The sequence below is a fragment of the Phodopus roborovskii genome, unplaced genomic scaffold (genome assembly GCF_943737965.1).
Source record: "Phodopus roborovskii unplaced genomic scaffold, PHOROB, whole genome shotgun sequence".
Lineage (NCBI taxonomy): Eukaryota > Metazoa > Chordata > Mammalia > Rodentia > Cricetidae > Phodopus > Phodopus roborovskii.
This window is the reverse complement of record NW_026126645.1, coordinates 5,649,151-5,666,258: the sequence shown is the minus strand read 5'-3', so window position 1 is coordinate 5,666,258 and position 17,108 is coordinate 5,649,151. Positions and strand designations below refer to the sequence as shown.

The 17,108-nt window shown below is 50.8% G+C and overlaps 2 protein-coding genes across 2 annotated transcripts in view; both read left to right on the top strand.

Moving 5' to 3' along the window:
- Positions 1-17,108, top strand: part of Mrto4 (MRT4 homolog, ribosome maturation factor) — a 1,102,334-nt gene that overhangs the window by 695,350 nt on the left and 389,876 nt on the right. The window lies entirely within an intron of this gene.
- The window catches only part of Pax7 (paired box 7), a 91,074-nt gene that overhangs the window by 71,158 nt on the left and 2,808 nt on the right, over positions 1-17,108 (top strand). Inside the window, exon 8 of the mRNA XM_051173473.1 lies at positions 11,455-11,701. Within this exon, the coding sequence (XP_051029430.1) occupies positions 11,455-11,701 (247 nt within the window). The remainder of the gene's footprint in view (positions 1-11,454; positions 11,702-17,108) is intronic.

The window sequence follows — 17,108 nt, the reverse complement described above, 5'->3', positions numbered from 1 at the left end:
GAGGCAGGATGCACCACTGATACAGCCTAAGATGAATGTGACAACTCATTCTCTACCTCACCATCTGGTCAGCCACCAAGAAAGGGTGAGGGCTGGGGCAATAGGGAAGTTGTAAGGCATTAGGGGGAAAGGAACTGATTTAAGTTTGCCCCTCAGAACCTATATAAAAGGCCTGGTATGGTGATGAATGCCTGCAATCTAAGTGTTGGGCAGTAGAGACAGGAGGGCCAGGTTAGCTCTAGGTCAGTGAGAGACCCTGCCTCAAAAACCAGTGAAAGGCCCCAGAAGAGGAACATATAAGGTTGTCTGTCATCTGTCCTCCACACCCGTGTGTATCAAGGCCTATGTATACCCACAGAGAGAAAAAAAAATCATTAAGTGGTACCGGAGACAGGTGGGCTGTACCCACATGACAGAGAGTTTGCTTGGTAGCCAGTGAGGAATGTCAGTCACTGTGGAGTAGGAACAGGACCTGGGCTGGCACCACAGTGAGTCCCTCTAGTAGATGTCAGGAACAGAATTGGCTTTCAGTTTATACATAAGGAATAGACTGAATTCCAATCCAAACCCCAAAAGTGACTGAGCATTTTGATCTGAATAAACTGCTTTACTTCCTGGGGTTTCCTTGTTTTCAAAATGAAACTTCTATTTTTTTTTCTCTGGTTTTTTTCTTCTTCTTAAAACATGATTTAGTGTGTGTGTGTATGTGTGAGTACATGTAAGTGTGTGTGTACATGCAGGCATGTGTGTTTATGTATGTACATGTAAGTGTGTGTGTGCACACCCGCGTGCATGCGTGCGTGTGCATACACACCACACTGTGAAAGCCAGAAGAGGTCACCAGATTCCCTGGAGTTAGACTTAGAGTTGCTTCTGGGCCAGCAGGTGTAGGTGCTGGGAACTGAGCAGCAAGCAAGAGCTCTTAACTGCAGAGCTGTTGCTCCAACCCCTACACAGCTGATTTTCATTAGGCCCACGCTTGACTGTGTCAGGGCCACGGGATGATGCTGGCTCATCCTGAGCTGACCAGGAGGTGTCTAGACAAGGTTTCATGCAGCATCCTAGCAGCCTGCTCATTCGAAGGCATCTGATGGGTGGAGGGACAACCCCATTTCAGAAAGATTGATATGTGTGTCCCTGAGCCTGTGTCTTTCTGATTGGTGGGAAAGAGTGGCTGCCCACACATAGTAGGTGAGAAGGAATGACTACTGTATACTCATAGTATATACACATAGTATGTATATAGCAATGTGGGCCTGTCAGCTTGTCAGTTTCAGGGGCCAAATGGAAGGAGAAACGGAAACGCATGGGTCCTTTTAGCCTGCTGTGGGAATTGGCACTCTAGGCCAGCAGCAGGCCTGAGCCATCATAGCTGTGGGTCCCTAACACACTGTGATGCATGCCAGCTTGTCTGCCCAGATACTAATGAGGCCTCACTGCCACCGCTCAGTTCCTGCCATCGCCAATCTATATTCTCCTCTCTGACAATTATGAAGGGGACACACACACACACACACACACACACACACACACACACACATCAGGGGGAACAGAGGCCCCCTCCTGCTTCCCTCCCCTTTACCCCTCTGCCTCTTCCTCCCCCTCAGCTTGGCCAATTAGGCCCCTGACACCTGGAGCCGCTGACAAACTGTTTCTGTCACTTGCTCTCTGTCTTTCATTAGGGCAGCAGAGAGGTGGGGTGGGGGAAGGAGCAGGAGAGGGAGGGGAGAGAGATGGGATCTTCCATGCTTAGTAAGGCCGGCTACATTAATTACAAAACGGCCATTTGCCGCGTGAAACTCTGCTAATTAAATTTATGCAATCATTATCTTTAAATAGTCATATCTTTCCCAGCAATCGGCTGGTCCCTTCCTTCCCAACCCCTCTGCCACTGCTCCAAGCGAGCAGCCGCTCTAATCCCCTGGCCGTGTTTATCCAGCTATCAGAGATGCTCTTCCATCTTCCCCCCCTCACCCCCACCCCACATGGACACCTCCCGCCTTGGCCAGCCTAAAGATCAGCCCATGGAGGGATGACTAAAGCCTCCATCATGTTTCTAGATGTCTGGAGAGTAACACTTTGTCAACTAAATACTGGATGTATATATATGTTCTTGACCTCCAACAAGAGGTCATTCTGTCCACACCTCCTGTCCTGCCTCTCTGTGAGCTGGGGAGGGGTCCTCTGAGAATCTTCAGGATTGGGGGGCATCAGCATGCCACTAGACCCATCCCTTTTGATTTTCATTTAAGCAAGCCAGGCATGTGCCAGGCCTGAACTAGCAAGAAAAAGATCCAGTCCTTGGTTGCCTCCTGAACTTGTTCACTCAGCAGATGCTTATTGCATACCTACTGTGTGCCAGGCATCCAGCCTGTCTCCAGGCAGCTCCTACCCATCCAGGGCTGTTGTACATGGCCACAAGAGAATGTGTGAGTGTTGAAGAGGTGCTTGTGTGCATGGAGATCTGTGGGTGTGTGGGCGAGTTTGTGGTGTGCACAGCAGCACACAGGATCAGCGTGAGCCTGAGCCTAGGGAGAGTTTGGGGCTCCAAGAAAGCTGAGGGCTGCCTCCATGAGGTGAGGCTCCAGCCTCTCCCTGCTGAGCCTTTTCTAGGTTCTCCTAGAATCAGAAGGACTTTCCAAATCTCCAAGATCCCTTCTGATGCTAGTTACCAGAGGCTCTTCCCCAATTCTCTTCACTCCAGGGGACCTTCCTTGCAACCCTTACCTTGCACACACACACACACACACACACACACACACACACCAAGGTACCCACACTTGTGCACAAACAATATATCCATGCACACACAGATAAATAGGACCATGTACACAAATGTACACAAACACAAAAAGGTTCTCCTAGGAATACATAATACTCCCCTGTGCACACACAACCCTGAATACAATAGGCCTTCATGCACACATATGCACATCCAATGCTCATGCATGCACACAGTTAACAGCTATGTAAACATACACTCAGTACTTCTGCACACATGTACTTGCACATATAGTCCGCACACACATGATATTCACACCCATGTGCACATATCTATATATGATAACTCCATGTATATACATATACACACAGTGGTCATGCACATGCACATCTAACACTCAGTACTCCCATGCGCACATGTGACCCATTCACATGGAGTACACACCATACTGAGCTGCTGAGCTGTCTGGTAGAGCCTACCTCAGCACAGGGGCAGACCAGAGCAAAGTGCTGAATGCCGGGGCTCAGGGCCTCACTTTATTTGCCCCTTAGGTGACTCCAGGCAAGCCTCTGAGCCTCACCTGCAGAGTAGGGTGACTGCCTCAAAGTAGGCTGTGGGCTTGCTGGGGGCAGGCTCTGAGAACTGGAGGGAGCTGCAAATGGAGAGGAACCTCACCAGAGGCTGAATAGATGAAGAGGTGCATGCATGGGGGCTTCCGTGTGAAGTGGGGGATGGGGTGCAGCCTCTACTCAGCGATCGCTGGTGAAGGGGTGGGGCTGGGGAAACCTGGGAGAAATCTTGTTTGGAAGTTCCGAGTCAGCACCCGAAGCCCATTACTGCTGTCCACAGGGGGTGGGGGGGTGCATATATCCTCTTAGCAGAGAATTGAGAGGCAGGAGAGGGAGAGAGAAGCAGTGGTAGATGGCTGCCTGGGTGGGGGATTTCTAGCTTGCACTAATCCCAGCTGGAGACAGGCAGGCAGGGGGCCAGCAGGGGAGGAATGCTTGTGTGGTTGTGTGTGTGTGTGTGGTTGTGTGTGTGTGTGTGTGTGTGTGTGTTGGGACTGGAGGAGGATGATTATAGATGCATAGATCTGCACAGGGGAGCAAGAGAATGTGGAGGTGAGAGGCTGTGGTATGTGGGAATAAGTATGGGTCAGTTTTCCTCTGTGGGGTACGTTGATGACTTGGGGCTAACATGTATGCACTTATGTGTGTATTATGTCTATGTTTATATATATGCATGTGTGCATTTGTGTCTGTTGTTATTGTGGCGGTGGTGGTGTGTGTGTGTGTGTGTGTGAGTGTATATGTGAGTGTGTGTGTGAGTGTGTGTGTGTGTGTTGTATATACCCCATGTTTTTGCCCAAGTGGCTCTGGCTATATTTTGAGGCTACCTGTACAGCAATGCAGTGATGACTTGTAGGCATTTGGTACCTATTGAACGACTGAAGTCACCTGGGGATATTAAAAATATTCCTAGGATCCAGGCAGATGACACCAGTGGACAGCTAAGAGGAAGGAACGGAGATTGGACAGTAGTTCTGTTCCCCTTCCTGTTCAGTCCACCCTGATGGAGTGCACCTGGACCCAGGGCTACCCCCAGCTAATCCCAGTCTGGGTTAGTCCCTGGTCCTTCAAGAAAATTTTGCACAGCTCCAACAAACCCTGCCTTCCATTCCTGGTAATGGAACAGGCTGCCACCAGTATGTCCCTGCTCTGGCCTGGCCACTTTCAGAAGCCACAGTGATGTGTTTTAGCAAGAGGTTGAGCCAAGACCTGAGGCTGGAGGAACAGTATTTTGTGTGCCATATCAGAGTCCTTTATGACCAAACCCAGTCTGCAGATAGGAGTAGGGGTGAGTGAGTCCTTTCCCAAAATGTGTATGCAGAGGTAAAGGGTGTTCTTGATGGTAAAGCTGTTTGGGGACCAGAAGAGAATTACCTCATCTGTGTGGCTTTATGTGTGAGTTTTCTAGCAGCCCAAGGCTAGGAAACCTCATAGACTTACCCCAAGTCCTCCCAGCTACCTCCTCTCCAGTGACCAGTGCCATCATGCCTGAGGGGATGTGGCTTGCTGAAGTCCTGCACCTGCTCCCTTTTAGAGACTGCAGCCAACTCCTAGGTGGGACAGACCCATCTCAGGGCAGTGGCAAGCTTCCTCCAGAGGCTTGGGGACAGAGCCAAAAAGGACCTAGTCACCCAGGTGGCTGGGGAAGAGTTCCCTATGTTTATTCTCTTAAGTGTATTTCCACCTCAGGAGATCCCAGGGCCCCTCATTGCTCCTCCCTTTTAACCCAGGTTTGGCAGAAGCCATCGGGAGGGAGGACAGGCCCGCTGGATGCTAGGCACATTCTCCCTGTAGGCAGCTTCAGCATTATTCCCACCACAGAGATGAGAAGGGTAAAGATGCGTAGGTTAAAGGACTTGAAGCCGGGCAGGTGGTGGGAGAAGGTGTGAGAATCGGGTGGGGGCATAGCCATGTCAGTGACTTGGTCTCGAGCACCTAAACCAAAGGCAATGTTCCCAAAACCAGGCGTGGGAATGCCTGCTTGGAGCCCCAGTGCTCTTCCTATTGAGGACATTCAAGGTTATTTTTAGCTACACAAGGAGTTCTGGGGCAACCTTGGACTATATGAGACTGGAGTGTTAGAGGCCCAGCCTAGGCTACAATGAGACGCTATGTCATAAAACAAACACCCCCAGGCTCCAGGAGGATCTCCAGCTTTTCTGCCTCCAGCTGGTCTAGGGCCTTTGGGGAAAGCACTGTAGCTCTGAAAGCCTCCGAGAAGGAACAGAGTCCTTGCAGCTGGTCTCACGGGGTCTTTGACCTAATGGCAACCCTCCTGTTCTCAGTCCCAGACCCATCTCCTCCCTCTCCCCACCACCCAGAGCCTACCACACAGCCCTGGTTTAGCTATGACACCTCTAATTTCAGGTCTGTTCCCCAAGCCATGCTGGGTTATCACAGAGGGTGCAGAGCTCCAAGCTCGGCCTCTTCAGTCCCAGGCCCTCAGGCCAGCTCAGGAACGGAGGGAATTAATTACATTCTACCATCCCCTTTTAAAGTAGGGGGAGTGTGTCGGGGCGTCCACAGAGGAGGGGCTGCAGAGCAGAGGCTGTGGAAGGGGGCCCCCACCCCTGAAAGCAGCAGCCCTTTCCCCAGGGGCGGAAGGGGGTGGGTGAGGCTGGCCCCTTATTGATTTAGCCAGGTCTGGGCTGGGACTGATTTGGGGAAGGGGGTGGGGGTGGGGGGTGGGGGTGGGGGTTGGTGAAGGGGAAAGAAAGGAAGAGAGAGGAAGGTAAGGCTGTCAGTCAGCCTGACAGACAGCCCCAAGATTTGCCTTCAGATAAAACCTTACAGATGTGGAGGTCAGTATTGATTTTGAGTTAGTAACGGTACCTTACCAAGAAGTAATACATTAGTGAAAGCAAGGTTACTGGGATAAAGCAAACCCCACCCGAGAGAGGCCTCGCATTCCTGAGGGGGTGTACATTACCGCATCAGACCAGTACTTCCTCAAGTTCAAAAGTGTGCAGGCCCAGACCTCCGCAGGGCCCCACTGTGGGCAAGATGCTTCCTGCTTCTGTGGCAGAGGGGCTTCCTGCAGAGGTCCCCAGGGCACTGTGCCATCACTACTGGGGAAGACCCCAAAGCCTAGTGGGAGCACCACCTGAGAGCTCTGAGACACAGGCACAGACCCTGGAGTGGCCACTAACCACTCCATTGATATCCAATGGGCCTTTCTCTCCCTGGTGCCTCAGTTTCCCCATTTACAGATTAGGGGTAGAAAACGCATTTGCTTGAGAAGACACTGCCGTGACCTGGTACAATCCTGGCTGTAGTCCTCCCCCTTCATGGTAGCCGTCAAGTTCTCTTAGGTTGTGCCCTGTCTTTTTTCTTGGGAAGTGGCTCTTAGGCAGATGAAATGGAAACCGTTTGATCCCCAGGCCTCCAGGGACTGGGAGCCACCATTCACACCTAACCCCAGATGTGGATTTGATTTGATGTTCCAGGCCAAATCCCATTGAGCAAATCCCATTATGGGAAAAGCTCCCTGGACTGAGCTGTCTGTTAACCGGCAGGGTCCAAGGCCTTGGGAGGCACTGGGCACCACACAAACCCCTTTCGACAAAGGCTGCAGGGGGCCCCAGAGCTCCCAGATCTCCTTCTTGTGTAGCCCTGGCTGGTCTGGAACTCACGATGTAGACCAGGCTGGCCTTGAACTCACAGAGCTCCACATATCTCTGCCACCCAAGTGCTGAGCATCCAGAATCACGCTCAGCTTGAAATATGTTTTAAAATGAAGTCCATTACTTTTCATTTTTTGTGTGTCTATGTGCCTTCGTGGTGAGACTATGTGCAACTCGTACATGCAAGTGCCCAAGGAGTCCAGAAGAGGGCGTCACATAACCTGGAACTATAGTTACAGGGGACTCTGTGAGCTGCCTGATGTGGGCTCTGGGACCAAACTTGAGTCCTCTTCAAGAGTCGTCAGCCATCTCCCCAGTCCCCTCAATGTCGACCTTCTGGCTCTTTCTTAAGCCTGCTGCGTGAGCTCCCACCCCAGTTCTTTGCACTTGTAGATCTCCCTATCTGGAAAGCCCTCTGCTGAACACCTCTTGCCATGCTTTGTTTCTCTGGACTTGATGGACATGAACACTCCGGACAAGTCTCCCCCTACCCCACCCCACCCCATGCTCTTCAGTGTCTCATCCCCAGTGGTCTCCGGGAGTTGGAATTGTGCCTTTTTATCTGTCTACTTCTTAGTTGACAGCTTCCTTCATTAGGCTGACAGCTCCAAGAGGGAGTCGGGATTATTCTTTGGGATGTCCTACTGATTGGCTTAGGGTCAGGAGCATAATAAATGCTCGATAAATATTATTGGGGCCCTGTGTGTGGATTCAGCGAGCCTTCTTAGCTCGTTGTAGGCGCAGACACACAGCACACACTGGAGCCGCAGGGCAGTTGAGAGCACCTACTTTGTGCCCATAGCAGAGTCCCGTTACACATTTGCTGAAAAATAAAGGTGTGCACGGGTGTCATCTGCTTCAGGGAATACAATATTGCCAGGTCACGAAGAAGCCTGAGAAACTGGACTAGCAGAGAAAGGTGTGACCACAAGAAGCCCTTGCTGGAGCACTTGATAGATCTTGAGTGATGTGGTCAGGTCTGGCCACCACGTGTGTGGGAATCTGTCATAGAGAACGTGCATGCACGGGGTCTGTGGATTACCGCCCCCTCTCACTTCCCGCCGGTTCCCTTTCTACCTTCCCCATGTCTTTTCTGAGCTGACCATCTCGGTAAAGAGCAGGGCTAGAGACAAGCGAGGTCCAACCTCCTCCAGGATCCTCCCATCCTGACGTATACTCTGAAAGAAGGGAAGGGATGCTGAGTCTACTCCTGGGGCCCAGGCTTCCTGTGAGGGGGAGGGGCTCTGTTTGTGGGAGACAGGATGAGTGACAGTGTCATCATTTAGGTGAGAAAATGGGGTCTTGATTAGGAGTCAGACACAGCTGGAAATAGTGGAGTCTCCCAGGCCCTGGTCAGTTTTTTGGAGTCCTGAGTTCACCCTGGAGTCACTGTACATCCGGGCTTGGGGATACTCATCTGGAAGATCTAAATGCCACAGGCCCAGTTCAGGGTTTGGCTGTTGTCACATCTCCAAAGCCAGCACCTTGCTATTGATCCTGTCCTAACAGAGATGCCAGAGGCAGGGCAAGTCTCTGAGTTTGGCAGACAACTCAAAGTGGTCCAGATGCATCCCGCGCAGCCTCAAATCTCCCCTTCACCCCCCCCCCGGGACACATAACATCTTTGCCATCTTAGAGGGGTCCATAGGATTCCATCCAGCCTAAAAATCCCACCAGCAAAGCCTGCGGGCAGCCTGCCATCACCTGCCCTTGGCTCTGGTTAGGGTCAGGTACCTGGTTCACAAAGTCCAGGCATTGAAAGAGGTGTTCCATTTTTCTGCTGGCTCCCCGAGAAACAGATGACTACGTAGCCCTCCAAAGGACTTGGATGGGTCAACTTTGTCCTCGGAAATCCATGGCAGGCGATCTGGGCCATGAACCAGGCCCTAACCTGCTGGTTCCCTGAGCAGTTGTGAGGTCTGGTGGAGGCACAGTTCTCAATGGACCTCACTGTTTCTGCCTGAGAAGTGGACTCTTAGCTCTGTACCACGTGTCTCCATAGTAACTGGATTGGGGATGTCATGTACTAGAATGGCTAAGAAGAGGTGTGTAAGGAGGGCCAGCTGAGGAGCCCTGAGAACAGGAACCTATTTCTCTGGCACTTAGCCAGGCTCAAGGCAGAGCATGTCCTGGGCAGAGAGAGCTCCCTTCATCCTCCCAGCCATCCCCTGACTCAGCCACCCTCACAATCCCTTTTTGTGGAACTTCAGGAGTCATGGGACTTCCGGGCTGACCACACCCCCTCAATCATACAGCTGTGAAGTATGAGAGCTCTGCCTCCATCCAGGGCTTGAAGAACCTGTGTGTCTGCCCCTGACCTGTTCTCCTGCCTCAGATCCTGTACAGAACAAGTCATGGGGTGACAGATGTCCTGAGAGGGGCTGGCTTCTCTTTTGCTTCTGCTGGCAGCTAGTCTTAACCCCAGAGACAAGAGAAGAGGTCACAATACAGTTACAGAGTCAGCAGGAGTTGTCCCACATTCTGCCCAGAGCTAACCAAACAAGCCCAGCTGTGTTCTCCTGGCCCAGGGCCTCTTTCCCATAGGGTAGCATCCCCAGGAGGTCACCAGAGGCCTGTGCCCTGCAGGCAGGTCTGCGAGGCTCTGCTTATCTCCACATTTGACCATTCTGGATCACTGTGCCCTCTCTATAGGGTCAAGGACCTATACTGCCTATCCCTACTGTCCCTAGAGTGCTCCATGCCAGGTCCCACCTTCTGTGAATCTCTGAGAAGTCTGGGGGCCTCCATGGCTCTTGTAGCCAAAGCTATCGCTACCAAACCCCTCAGTGCTATATGCTGTGTGGGTCTTTGCTCATTGCTCAGACCCTTTGCCTCCATTCTCCTGCTGTTTGGGCAGGGGCCAGGACTCTGAGTTCCATGGCCTTCAGCCTGGAGCATGAGGCTAGACTTGTTACCAATACCTATTGAATGCCGGGGTGAGCACTCCAGTACCCCAACATCCATTCTTCAGGCTGAATTCTTAGAGATCAGTCTTGGGGGGGGTCCTACTGCTGAGCCAGGTCAAGCAGGGTCATGGGTGAAGGCCAGAGACAGCAGGGCTGCTGGTAAGATGGGTCAGTGGGTAAAAGGCACTGGCTGCCAAGCCTGATGACCTGAGTTCGATCTCCAGGACCCACATGGTGGAGGGAGAGAGCTGGTTCACTTGGATTGCTTTCTGATCTCCACATGCATGCATGCATGCGTGCACACACACACACACACACACACACACAAATAAGATATCAAAAGCACAGGCTTTATGCTTTGGTGCAGTAGAGACAGGAGCTCAAAGTCCAGAGAGGTTGAAAATGATACAGTATTAGCCCAACAAAGGTATGGGGGTTGTGAAGCTAGAAAGGTTAGCTTTGCTTCAGTGAGTATGAAGACGGGCATCCCAGTCTGATGGGGGTGGCACAGCCAACTAACTGATGGAGGGAAGTTCTCTGACCAGTGAGAGAGTCACTATCATCTAGTTAGGACATTTAGCAACGCATGCATCAATGCATGCACAATTCACCATGCATTCATTCATCCCGTCAGCTGGTAGTCTCATGGTGCCTTTTATCTAGCTAGTAAAGTTATCTCTCATGCATGTGTGCATTCATTCATTCATTCATTTGTTCATTCATTCATTCAGTCAGTCAGTCAAACATCTAGCTGATAGACCCAGAGTTCCCTTTATCTAGTTAGTGCCCATTGACTCACTTACTCACTCATTCATTCATCCATCCATCCATCCATCCAACTGATAGATGAACCTTGTGTAGTTAGTGCATTTGTTAGTTCATATGTGTATACATCCATTCATTTATGCACTCCCTCATTTCTTCCCTTATGCAGATGATAGTTTCAGGATGTCCCTTTGTGAAGTTAGTTCATTTTCTCATGCATGCATCCATTGGTTCATTCATCCATTTATTGATAAGATAGTAAGTTCAGGGTGCCTAGCTAATGTACTATCTAGTTAACATACTCATTTATTCATTCATTCAGCTGATAGGTCCAAGGTTCCCTTTACCTAGTTATTAAATCATTCATGCATGTGTACATTCATTCAGTCATTCATCCATCCAGCTGATAGGTTCAGGATGTCTCTTTGTGACATTATTCATGCATTTAACTGTTGGTTTATTCATTCAGCTGATAGGCCCAGGGTGCCCCTTGTCTAGTAAGCACATTCATTCACTTATTTATGTACCCATCCATCATCCACTCATTCAGCCAATTGACCCAGGATACCCCTCATCCAGTTAGTGAGTTTACTCATGCATGCAATCATTCATTCAGCAGAGCGTAGAGGCTAACCCCTCAAACTAGGCCATAGGGGACAAAAAGTGATAAAGGGTCTGCCTTGCTCCTGGAGCTCTTGATGGGGTACAACCCTTTGGGCCCACATTTGAGCAGGGTAAACTCTGGAGACCAATGCCCATTTCCTGTGCAAGGCTGTGACACTGCTGAGGTCTACCCTGGGCCTCCAGGTGTGGTCCCTTTGTGATGGCATCCTAGGTCCAGCCTCTGGCACTGCCCATCTCTCCTGCAGGTGATGAGCATTCTCAGCAACCCAAGCGCGGTGCCTCCACAGCCACAGGCTGACTTCTCCATCTCCCCGCTACATGGAGGCCTGGACTCTGCTTCCTCCATCTCAGCCAGCTGCAGCCAGCGGGCCGACTCCATCAAGCCAGGAGACAGCTTGCCCACATCCCAGTCTTACTGCCCACCTACCTACAGCACCACTGGCTACAGCGTGGACCCCGTGGCTGGCTACCAGTATGGCCAGTATGGCCAAAGTGAGTGTTCCCTCATTGTCCATCTCCAGTGGGCTGGCTTATTCCCGGGCAAGGTGGTGACTAGGGTGGAGGGTGTCTCTTTATTTTAAAAAATTTAAAATGATCTTACTGTCTTATGTGTGTGAGTGTTTCATCTGCCAGTGTGTCTGTGTACAATGTGCATGCAGTTACCCATGGAGGCCAGAATAGGGCATCAATCCCCTGGAACTGGAACCTGTTCTATGCGTGCTGGGAACTGAGCCCAGGTCCTTGGCAAGAGCAGCTACTTCTCTTAACCACTAAGCAATCTCTCCAGCACTCATTTAAAATTTAAAACAAGCCAGGAGGTAGTAGTGCACTCCTAATCCCAGCACTTGGTGGGCAGAGGCAGGCGGATGTCTGTGAGTTCAAGGCTAATCTGGTCTACAAAGCAAGTTCCAGGACAGTCAAGACTGTTACACAAAGAAACCTTGTCTCAAAAAACAAAACAAACAAACAAACAACAACAAAACATTTTTAAAAAGTGTGTGTGTGAGAGATAGAGAAAGAGAGAGAGTGAGAGAGAGAGAAAGAGAAAAAGAGAGAGAGAGAGAGAGAGAGAGAGAGAGAGAGAGAGAGAGAGAGAGAGAGAGAGACTGGAAGCATGGACTTACCCCTGAATGGAGATCAGAGTACAGATCTGGAGGATTGTTTCTCTCTTTCCTCCTTTACACAGACTCTGGGTATCAAACTCAAGGTTGTGTTTTTACCCTTCGAGCCATTGCACAGGCCCAGATATCCCTTTCACAGGTGGGTAAACAGAGGTCCTTAAAGGAAGGAGAGGTGACCTAAGATGTTCTGAGCTGCCCATCCAACCTAGCTCACATCTTAGTGTGACCCCCCCCCCCTTTCCATTCCAGGAGCCACAAGCACTCCTGCATTTTTTAAAGGCCAAACTTGAAAATGTAAGACTGGGACAGGATCATTTTTAGTAACATATTTCACCCAATATACTCAGAGCGGTCACTGCTTCACACAGCCCACATGTGATCGCCTAGGAAACAGTTTATATTCTTTTGGTCAGACTCTGTCTTTGAACACGGTGGCTTTTGTTGATAACTTTTAGCGATGGTGGGGATCGAACCTAACACCTTACCCAAGCTGGAGAAGAGCACTACCTACCACTGAGCTACACCCCCAGTACTCTATTTACTTCTTACTTTGAGACACAGTCTCACTAAGATGTCCACTCCGGCCTGAACTCACTCTGTAGCCCAGGTGGGCCTTGAATTTACTGTCTCTCGTCAGCACTTAAAGTTCATGAAGGTACTGTTGGAGACACAGCGCTGCACACCCAAGTTCTTCTAAATAGATTTGTAAGTTTTTCGACCATGAAACAATTAAATTAAAGATCAGCTTTTAAATTTGAATGACGTAAAACTAACATCCGAGAGTCTTGTCCCCATTGCAGGGCAGCTAGCTGTGTGTGGCCAGTGGTGTGAAGCGGGAACAGCACAGTGGGGGATCTGCTCCCTCTTCCCCCTCTGCATGGACGATGGCTGCAAGTAGAGCTCTGCTTTCTGCATGGCTTCCCCTCCTCAGTCTCCTGGGTTTCACTTACCCACTCTAGTCATTGTTTCCTTGGCATCTTGCCTTTATGTAGGGACAGCAGACCCTCAGGCCAACAGCTGGGCAAGACGGGCTTGGCCACAACCTCTGGCCACCACCTGATGGGGCCAGCGGCAGGGCAGACCCAGACAGGCTGGGGGAGCCAAAGGTCACAAGGCTGCCCTCCTGCCACCTCCCAGCAAAAGCCTCACCTGCTGGTGTCAAACTAATCAGGAGGATGTGTGGAGAGAGTAAGGCCTGCAGCCCAAGGGCATCCTCTCCTGCAGCTGCTGCCTGGCCCTGCCACACTGACCTCTGCTTCCTGAGGCCCCCAGCCCACTCCAACCGCACGGCCTTGGCCTCCATGGTTAAATGAGGGCCAGCTGTGTGGGCCTCTACCTCCCATGTGCATATGTGCATGCTTGCATGTGTGTTTGCATCACAGGTATGTTACAGGCAAGTGTCTATGCACATAGTGTGTACAAGTATGTTATAGTCCAAGTGTCTATGCACGTAGTGTGTACAAGTGATGACAGGTGTGTTACAGTTCAAGTGTCTATGCACGTAGTGTGCACAAGTATGCTACAGTCCAAGTGTCTATGCATGCACATAGTGTGTACAAGTTATATGGCTTGAATGATTACACAGCTTTGAAGTGTCCACAGATTCGCAGAAAAATGGATTGCCTACATGTGTATAAATATGTAATGAACATATGTGTGTACATTTACTATAACTATATGAAAGTACATACAAGTGGCCATTCTGTGTATACACTAGTACATGTATATGGCTTTGCGTGTATGAGCACACAGAGACATGCATACATATGACAGTATGTTGTGGCAATATGCACACATTTAAATTTTCACAGTAGGTTCTTATGGACTGATGTACTGGTGTGCCTATCTATATGTGTGTGTGTGTGTGCACTGACATGCATGTGTGTCCTTTGTGTACAATAAGTGTGCAGATAAGTGTGGTTGTGTCCACATGTGTATTTTGGTGTGTGCATGTGCTTAAAGGTGTCTGTGATTAGCCACACTTGGGTGCTTTGCATGGTTGTGATGTATGTGCCTGGATGTGTTCATATGCTGGGTGTGGGCATGATTGTGTATGCGATTATGTGTGTGACTATGGATGTGCAGGACCGTGAGTGTGAATGTGTGCATGAGAAACAGCTCTATGTGACCGTCTGTGAGCAGGAGGCACCCATGTGTACAAAACCTTTCCAATGGGTCCCTGGTTGACCTCCTGACCTAGCGCATGTTCCCAACCCAACACACGACACACATGCTCTTGATAAAACATTTGAGAGCAGCAGCGGCAGCTTGGCCAGCCCCGGGCAGGCGTTAGTCACACCCGGAGCCTGGAGCCCCTGCCCTGCTCCAGGGCGCCTGCCCGATTCGGAAATAAAATTAACCCCAAAGTCAGTATGGGGGTGGTGGGGGGGATCAAAAGAGAAGGGCCAGGAGAGCAGAAAGGAGAGGCAGTTGGCCTCCCTCTCCTTCCTCGCCCCTCCCCCTCGTTTCTCTGTTCCTCAGTTGCTGCAGGGAGGACTTAGGGCTCCTCTTGGGCCATCTTCTCCAGCCCCACATAAACCTCATTCACTGAGGCACCGCTGCCACCACATGCCGCAGGACAAGACACACACCCAGCCTCAGTTTTCCCACCTGCAGGATGGGACCAGGGACTGGACACATCGTCTCAGAGGTTCCCTGTTATGCTACATCCTTTGCTGTTGACCTTCTGGAGAAGCCCAAGGTCATGTCATATTCCCATTAACTACCTGCCAGCATCCCTGAGTACACATGAGGCCAGGTTCCCTGATAAACTTGGGAAGTCACACATCTTGCACACACTTCCCTATACTGGTCCTGACCCACCTGTCACCTGCTGCCTCTGTCCTGCAGCACTGTGTGAAATGTGTGCTTATTCACACAGCTTTCACAGTTCCTGGTCCTCCACTTGGTAGGCTCAGAGAGGTAGAGTAGTGTTCCCAAGGTCCCACAGCAGGAACATTGTGACTCAGCTTTCTAACCTCAAGTGAACCAATCTTGTGCAAGACACATGGTACTGATTGGTGCACACTCTCCCGCGTGCAGACTCATATGTGAGTGCCACTGAGCATATGTAGAGTCAAGGCATAGTTATGCTAAGTGCATGTGCATGAAGAGAGGAGACATGATAGTTAGTTGAGCATCTACTATGGACTTGACATCCTATTGACACTGCTACACAGAGCTGTATGCATGGCTATTTGCTCTGCACGCTACAGAAATGACATCTAGAGAAGTTGCTTGCCTGAAGTACTGATGGGCAAGGTAGCCACGCCTGCATCCTGGCCCTCAAACACCACTTTCAGGTGTCTTTGGAACATGTACATGACCCAACTCCTATGCAGCAGAACCCTCCCCCATCTCCTAGAGCCTCTCACCTTCCCAGGGACACCTTCACACCTTTTTATCCCCCCCCCCCCCCCGCTCTGGCCATGTCCATCCATCTGCCCATCTCTCACCGTCCCTGGAGTGGGTGGGGGCAGGAGGCCAGTGATGGGGCACATGGTAGATTAATATGGCCCCAGTGTTCCCAGAGGCCAGGGCCATACTAATGATGGGGCTGATAGAACGCAGGAGTGTGAAAAGAATTTTAATAGATCTGACAACTCTAATAAGAATTTGTGTCTAGAAGGGTCCTCCTCTGGGGCCGCTCGCTGACGAGGCATTGATGGCTGAGATTTGTTTACGGGTTGGCATTGCTGGCCCATCTCCTGCCAACTCCTGATTAATGTAATTGGAGATGTTCAGAGCCCAGGCGGGGTGTGAGGCAGGAGAAGGGAAACACGGAGGGACAGAGGGACAGCGAAGGCTGTTGACGGAGTCCCTAATGAGGAATGTCACCTCCCTGTCCTCTCGCCAGCCCCTTGGCTAGATCTACCCTAGGAAGTGGCAAGCAAGCCCTACAGTTGGCCCTTTGGGTGCTCCGGAAGTTGTCAGAGTCAGCAGGAAAAGTTTGGCTTCTGAGTACGTCCTTGCCTACCTCAAGGAGGGGCTGGGAAAGCTCCTACTGTGTTCTGGGGGGAGGGTAACCAGGGGAGAGGCACAGAGTGGGTAGAGGTGCCAGACAAACAAGTCTTTATTTATCCTTTATTTGTATGTGCATGATGTGTTCGTGTGTGTGCAGTTGTGTGTGTGTAGGATAGAGGTCAGGCTCAGACAGTGTCCATTTTGGTTTTGGAGACAGCATCTCTCACTGGCCTGGAACTTAGCAAGCAGGCCACCAGGCAGGCTGTCCATCAAGCCCCAGGGATCCAGCTGCCTGTCTTCCCAGGACAGATCCCAGCATGTCTGGCTTTTCTGCACGGGTTCTCAGGATCCAGTTTTCGCGTTTGCACAGTTTTGTCCATCAAGCTGTCTCCTCAGTTCCATGGGTGTCGACTTAAGCTCCTCCAGGCCACACGTGAAGTGGAACTCTGGGCTGGCCACTGTGCTGTGTTCAGTTTCCACATTATGAAGTGGGAACCATCCTGCCTAAGGCACAGAACTCATGTTCCCCTAGAACACAGGCAGTGCCAACTAAGTGTGGACTCTGCCTTTGCTGTTATCGTTGCCCTGTGACAGACCCCATAGCCCACTGCAGCTCTGCCTAATGAGATAGTATCAGAGCCCAGCATGGCACAGACTGGGGCAAAGGTAGGCCTCTACCTTCTGTGACAAAAGAAAGGTCACCTGAGGTGATGTGTGCCCTTGGTAAGTCCATGGCATTGCCTGAAGCGGCAATGAGACAATGTGAGCATTGGGGACAAAGTACCTTGGTCTTGAGGGCCATGTGCACACTGGGG